This window comes from Paracoccidioides brasiliensis (assembly GCF_000150735.1).
Source record: "Paracoccidioides brasiliensis Pb18 unplaced genomic scaffold supercont2.7, whole genome shotgun sequence".
Taxonomy (NCBI): domain Eukaryota; kingdom Fungi; phylum Ascomycota; class Eurotiomycetes; order Onygenales; family Ajellomycetaceae; genus Paracoccidioides; species Paracoccidioides brasiliensis.
In genome coordinates this window covers 808,924-816,158 of record NW_011371364.1, presented here as the reverse complement: position 1 = coordinate 816,158, position 7,235 = coordinate 808,924, and the positions used below count along the sequence as shown (strand labels likewise).

Here is a 7,235-nt window from a genome sequence, read left to right as displayed (position 1 = left end):
CTGTAACTCATACCAAACATCACACCACATTGGATCGTAGTCTAGCATACAAGACTCAAATGCAACACGAATCAGGAGCCATATAAAGTCGTATTCCAACAAATTGCAAGGCCAATAGTAATTCCGGAACCAACTGCACTTTGGAGAAGTTTCAAAAACCAGGCCTGGATCAGGTATGATGTTTCTACCACGAAATACACTGTTTAGAACAAATATGCACTCGCATCACTTGTGGGTGCCGATACAAGACGTCGAAATGCAAAAATCGTTCTTCGATCCATGGAGCGCTGCTGCTGCTACTAAATCAGGAGGAGCACACACTCGAAACAAGAGTCGTCAGGGACATGCAGATTGTCAACAGTGTCTTCACGGTAGACTCGTGCAGAGGACATCAACAACGGCTTTGTTCCTCTCAATAATTTTGTTCGATTGCTCTTCTGGCAGAGTTCGACAAACACAAAACTTGATCCAGTTCATCAACTATCTATCTAGGTAAGCCGCTGTGGGTCGCCAGCTAGTGGCCGAATCGTGGGGCACCAGAAGTGATGGATAAACGCCGACCGAAACTCGGTCATTAGATTAATTACCAATCCTTATTTTGCAAGAGGTGTTTTCAAAAATAAAGGAAAATAAAAGTAGCGCAAGGAGGTGAATCATAAGAAATCGCAGCGAGTTTCATCGAGTAAAACGGAATGAACCCCTCCAGCCCTCCCCTGAATATACAGTATGTAAGTAAGTCATCATTCTGCGCTGCTTCCATCTCCTCGCATTCAGCCCTGACTGGCGCGAGTCCAACAAGGACTCAAAGTCTTCCCGTCAGCTTTTGGGCTGCGCACGAGAAGTAAACTCACATCCGCCGGCCTTACATATATTTTTATATATATATATATATATATATATATATAAATGTATATATAAATATATACAAATATGTGTATTCGGCAGTTCGGGAAGTTCGGCTGGGCAAGATCCCGATTCCGATGACTAATGCCGAGAAGCCTGACGGGTCCCGTGACTCAAGGCGGGTTGGGGGCTGGGTCTGCATCGGGAAATAGCGTACGCCCGTGACTTTTGGCCGGGTCAAAGGGACCGTTACGGCATCCAATAGCCACGTATTAAAAACCACCTGGTTGGAACTCTTCTGGCTCCGCGATTTGTCGCAACAAGGAGAAATACGAACGAACTTCCGTGAAGGCTTAAGAGATCGCTTACGTATCATCCCGAATTCGCTTTGACTCACGCATTGCAAGCCCCCATCTCGGATTTTTTGACAGGACAACAACTGTGTATACGTTGCCAGCAGGTTGTTTCGACTAACGTTCCCGGACTGTTGATCATCATGGCGTCGTCACACGGAGATCTCTCCCATCTTTTAACGCCCACTTTCAGCCAGACGATCTCTGCTTGGCTGCAGGAGGACTGTCCTAGCTTTGACTATGGTGGCTTCGTCGTTGGGGAAGCCGAGGGTGAAGCCAGGCTTCTGGGGAAGAGTAAGGTAAGAAACGAATTTGCCTCGCTAGCGGAGATTTTGTGGAGAAGCCAATACAAGTGCCCCCCCCCCCCATTGTGTACCATGTCTCAGAATCGATAAATGACGTTGTTTTATGGTATCCCTCTTCAATCCAAGAGAGAAAACGAAAACAAAAGGGGCGGGTTGGTAAAGTGGTAAAGAGAAGCGTTGTTGTTTTCTGCATGAAGCAACACATTTTTTATAGCTTTCAAGCCAATTGAATGCTGTATCGATGCTCTGTACTAGAAATTTTGGTGATCGAATGACATGGCTGATGTTGGTTGGTCATTGGTTAACCCTTAACTTTCCTGCAGCTTGAGCAAATTGAATTGGCACCATGGTCCAAAAGCTACTATGACTGACCAAAACATTATGGTGTATTTTTGCTTGTATTGATATTCGCTTTGTGCTCTCGCATATACCTTGAGTCTGCTTTGGCAGTTTACTGATTTGGCTTCTTCAACACTCTAGGGAATGGTGGCAGGAGTACCCTTTTTCAATGAAGTGTTTTCACAGCTAGGCTGCACGTATGGTAATCCCTAATGAAGTTATCTCTGAAAAGCAAAAGAGACCCAACCTAACCACTTCGGACTATTGTTTATCCAGTGTTGAATGGAACGTCAACGAGGGCGACAGGATCGAACCGATCACTGTCTGTGCAATTGTTCGAGGCCCAATGCGGCAAATCCTTCTGGGTGAACGAGTTGCTCTGAATCTTCTCGCACGATGCTCGGGAATTGCCACGAAGTAAGTCATCCACCAGGCCAAAATTGTACTCTTAAACTAACCAAGCAATCCAGAACAGCAAACCTTGTCAACATCATCCGCTCCCATAACTGGAATGGAATCATCGCCGGCACGCGAAAAACGACCCCTGGCTTCCGCCTCGTGGAGAAATATGGCATGCTCGTTGGTGGCGCGGACCCGCACCGCCACGACCTCAGCTCCATGACCATGCTCAAGGACAACCACATCTGGGCATGCCACAACAAAAGCCAGCCCCAGGGCTCCTCGACTCAATCGACAAAGGCACCGACAATTGCTCAAGCCATCCCCGCCGCTGTCGCCGCCGCACGCGCCGTTGGGGGCTTCTCCACAAAAGTCGAAGTGGAATGCCGCACCATCGACGAAGCTCATGCTGCCATTGCTGCTGGTGCGAATGTAATCATGCTCGATAACTTCTCTGCTGCGGAAGTGGCTGGGGCCGCGAAGAAGTTGAAGGATGAATGGACCGCCAAAGGGAAGCCGCGGGGCTCCTTTTTGGTTGAGGTCAGTGGTGGGTTGAACGAGCAGAATGCGGCTTCGTTTGCGGCAGAAGATGTGGATATTTTATCCACTAGCAGCATTCACCAGGGGGTGGGAATCGTCGACTTTTCGTTGAAGGTTTCTTTGAGGTAAGTTGGTGGGTTGGTAGGCTGGTAGGAAGACCGGCAGGCGGTGATGTATATAGATCATAGAGTACGGTTTGTTTGCGCTTCCATTCGTTTTAATCTTTTGTCACTCATGGGCTTGTCTGTGTCAGGAGCTCATGTCATCCGTTGTTGCTATAACGTATTCGAAAGTATATGACTATCTCAGGAACAATAGATGTCGCTTGCGATCATTGTATAGTCTGCACTGTGAAGTATTGTATATAGAACTGTACTGTCTCCAACAACGCTGAAATACTGCGGATGACAATATTTTCCAGGATATTCGAATAGAAACGTTGATAATCGTGTGCAATAACTGATGTTGAGAAATGTTGCTTTTTCATATTTACGACACGATCGACTTCCCAAAAATTAGCTAGTAGTCAAATATTTCGATAGAGGAAGTGACAAAGAGAAATTCTATTTTAAATACATGTACAGGCGAATATAAAAACCATGTGCCTTGGTTGTATGAAAGCCCCCCCTTAACAGCCACGGAAAAGCCAAAAGCAAATTCCTGAATAGGATAAGGGAATAGAATGGAAAGAATACGATGAGAGAGAAAGACATATGTATCCCAGAAATAAATATAGCCAAGGAGAATTAAATTCAAGTAAAATAAATAGAACAAACGACAAGGGGGAATACCTTTAGAAAATAGTATAGACAATGGAATGATCTGGTCAAACCAACGGCAAGAGAGGGTAGTAGACATATTAAGAGTCTAATTAAGGTGGAAAATATTCACAGGGGAAGATAGGAAAATAGCAACAAATGGAATATAGCATGTCTTCCCTGGCCAAGACATAGATGGAGAAAAAAGGAAAAGATGCAGCACGAAAATCTTCAACATCACAAATATATATCAGTGCATATAGAGAGAGAGCTAGGACTTGAGAATAGTGAGCCGTTTTAAAAGGAATAAAGAGGAATGAATACAAACGCGGAGGTGATGGCTATGGATTATGAGCACAGGGTCAACACCCCAAAAAGAAACGAAAAAAATGTCACCGGAGATAACCAGGGGGTTCGGGGGGAAATTAATATTGATTTTTTCTTAAAAAAAGAGGGGTGGGGGGGAGAAACCAAAAAAATAATCTGATGTGAATATGGACGAATAAAGAAAATAAGGATACAGAAAACCGAGAGGTAATCGGTTGAAATGTGAGAGAAGGCCAAAATGGAAAAACACTGTCTCGGAAGAGCTCCAAACTCGAGACCAAGAAATAATGTTGCCCGGGCTGTTTGTTACTTGAAGAAGTGATTGTTGAATGAAAAAGAGGGTCAAGGTTTCCAGCAGAAAATCTGCCTCCACCAGGATTTCGGGGTGCTTCCAGGCTCATTTTCGTCGTTTTCGCGGTCTTCTGATTTCATGGACTTGGCCAGGTCTTCTTCCTTTCTTCCAGATTGCGGTGGGTTATTCTCGTCATCAAATACCTTGCCAGGGATGGCACTGGATGGCGCTATATTGCTATGGCGCTGGTTTGTGGTATCCCGGCTTTTCATCTTCCTGACACGTTTTGAAATTGCTCTGCTAATGCCTTTCCACTGGCTTGACCTGTGTGAGGAGCGCTCCGTTGCTTCGTTGATAAAATTATGGTCAGCGAACCCCTTCTCTGTAGCTGTGAGAGCTGGTGTTCGTAAATGTGAATCCGCCTGCGATACCACAATTAGGTCGGGAGAGAATAGGGCTTGAGATGGAGAATGCGCCGCTAGAGATAAATTGCCAATTGCCTTGGGGTGTGGGGTTGGAAATTGTTGTAGGTAATGGCGATGCCGCGCTTCCACCACACGGCGAACGATTACTGGCAATAAGTTAACGTTTAGTCAATATCAGTGAGGAGAGATAAAGGACGAAATATATGTGCTCCGTTAAGCGTCGCAGAACTCGAGGATTATTATTATCGCAAATTCAACGCCCATTCGCGATAGTGCAGACAGGATCAAAAATGGGATAAGAGGGAACTTACAGGAAAAAGTCTCCTCTATGTTAACCATTTCCCTTGCACTCGTTTCCATAAAACCACAACCTCTTTTCCTAGCATACTCTAGGCCCTGAGTCGCACTGACTACCCGTTCGTCCTTCAAATCGCATTTATTTCCAGCCATAAACCTGACAGGTGGAGCCATTCCGACAGCAACGTTCTCTCCTTGCTGGCTGGAGTAGCCCAATTCCCGGATCAAACGCGCATTGGTTTCCAACCGCTGTTCTACTTCAATGTCAATCATATCCATGAAATAATCCAAAGCCTCCAACGTAGAGGAATTTGTAATATCATAGACCAGGAGGAACGCATCGGATTTGAGGTTCGCCGACGCCCACAGGCCACGATATTCCTCCTGGCCAGCGGTGTCTGTTAAAGCAAGTAAGTATGGCAGGCCGTCGACAATCCGAGTAACGGAGTATGAATCCTCTGGGAGTATCCATGAGCATAAAATAAGCAAACTGTCGGGAGGGCCATTGAGGGGATTTCGCGTTGTTATCGCAAGATCATTTTGAACGCGAACCACGCTTCAGAAACAAAAGGGACATGACGACGGATGATGTGGGTAAGGAAATTGAGGGCATACCGATTGTAGGGTCATATCTAGATAGTGCCAACTACGATCAGCAAGCACTCTTTGAAATATGTGTGTGAAGCATGATAAGCTGAGAATCAAACTTACTCATGTGTCCATTGGCTTCGCACCAATCGCAGCGTGATCGATGACTTTCCTATATCGCATAGTAAAACGAAACAATTAGCAATCATCCCCTAACCGGCGTAAATCGAGAAACTAATTGTAACTAATGTCTCATTCTTGCACAGATCTCTTCTGGCAAAACTCAGTCACCTCGAGAACTCTCAGTCAATACAAGAATGCGAGGCGAGGGAAAACACTAATAAAATTGGCGAATATAGCGGTTTCTCCCAGTAAATGGCTCCTCGAACGTACCACATCCGCCATCACCACAGATTGTAATGGACACCGTCTCCGCCATTAGTTTGCAAAGCAGAAACAGGACAAAATTCGACCTGCGCTAGCAAACTCGGAAGACGGCGTCCCCCACTATCCTCGTGTTTGTCACTATCGCAACTCGCGATATCTGCCGGTTCCCGGAGCGAGGATATGTCGAAGTCGCGTCTGATAATCGACGTACTCGACGCAGGAAGCCAATGCGATGCGACGCCAATTCTTGCAGTGCAGAAAATAGTAGCGCAGCGAGATATCCAATTTCGCCCAGGTTGGAGGCGTGGGCGTGCGTCTGGTGTAATCAGAGAGATTAATAAAGGGGAACCATTGACCCAAGTAAATAAGCCGGAGGATCGCTGGAAAGCAGAACGCGCGCGCAATTGGGGGGATATATGAAGGCGCGGCAAAAACCGGTTCCAAAAGCAAGTATATAGTTAGGATAATAAACAGGACGGGATAATGGCATCACCATCACCCCCCTTTGGTCATGACTGACCCTGTTTTGCAGGTTGGTTTTCCAGCAGTGGAGGTTGGTTCGGGCACTGGGCTTGCACGCTTTGCCGTTTTGGGCAAAAGATAACCTGCTACCGAGCAGGTGGGATATAGTTATATATATGCCAGTATGCGGAGTATGCGGAGTGTATGGAGTTGGAGGAAGCAGACGGAGTTAACTGATGGGGTGGATGAAGTATAGATATATATATCCTTTCTAATAAACATCATAAACATCATTTCACTAACCACCGTGTTGTAGGACCGTGGACGAAAAGGAGCATTGAAAATCCCCAGGACGATATCAATCCCTGTTAGTGTACGGCTATTCTACCTACCTATTGTCAAACTCTTGGACCCCTCTCCTGGCCTTCGTTTCTGCATATGGAAAATTAATGCGCGGAATGGGAACCCTCCCAAAACAAGTTGAAAGTGGCGAGCTTCTTCCCCGCAGGGTTAGGCCTGCTGGGAGCCGAATAGCATATCTGAACCTGGGGAGGAGGGGAGATTCCTGTTCGTCAACTCCTGGGTTGGATAGATATACCAATGCTATGGTCCATGATATTGTATCAGTGTCCGCTGGAAAGCCAGTTCGATGCCAACGCTTAGACAACAGCTTCCTGCTTTTTGGAGGGTTCGAAGATCAATTTAGCCGCGCGTGGTTATTGATTGTTATTCGTTGGCGGGGCCTATGAAATGTACCTTCAATCCCCCCCCTTTCTCTTCCTCTCTATTTTTCGGGATCAGGGGTTGATAGTTATGTGTTTAACTGCACAACCCACCCAACTCCCGTCTAGGAATTTTGCCAATGAAAAACCTACCACCAAGCCAGCATGCGCTTTGCAGGTGGCTGTCGCTTTGGGTAA

The 7,235-nt window shown here is 46.2% G+C and overlaps 2 protein-coding genes across 2 annotated transcripts; one reads left to right on the top strand and one right to left on the bottom strand.

Annotated features, from left to right (window-relative positions):
- Positions 1 to 1,339: 1,339 nt before the first annotated feature.
- On the top strand, positions 1,340 to 2,908 carry PADG_05947 (nicotinate-nucleotide diphosphorylase (carboxylating); the record flags this gene model as incomplete). Its single annotated transcript, XM_010763186.1, has 4 exons — positions 1,340 to 1,495; positions 1,982 to 2,037; positions 2,117 to 2,257; positions 2,311 to 2,908. The coding sequence occupies 4 exons, from the start codon at positions 1,340 to 1,342 to the stop codon at positions 2,906 to 2,908; spliced, it is 951 nt and encodes a 316-aa protein (XP_010761488.1).
- A 1,298-nt stretch (positions 2,909 to 4,206) lies between these two features.
- On the bottom strand, positions 4,207 to 6,753 carry PADG_05946 (uncharacterized protein; the record flags this gene model as incomplete). The annotated part of the gene is made up of 6 exons (XM_010762969.1): positions 4,207 to 4,727; positions 4,893 to 5,336; positions 5,494 to 5,510; positions 5,590 to 5,638; positions 5,954 to 6,169; positions 6,708 to 6,753. 6 exons carry the CDS (start codon positions 6,751 to 6,753, stop codon positions 4,207 to 4,209), a joined length of 1,293 nt encoding a protein of 430 aa, XP_010761271.1.
- Between the last annotated feature and the right edge of the window lie 482 nt (positions 6,754 to 7,235).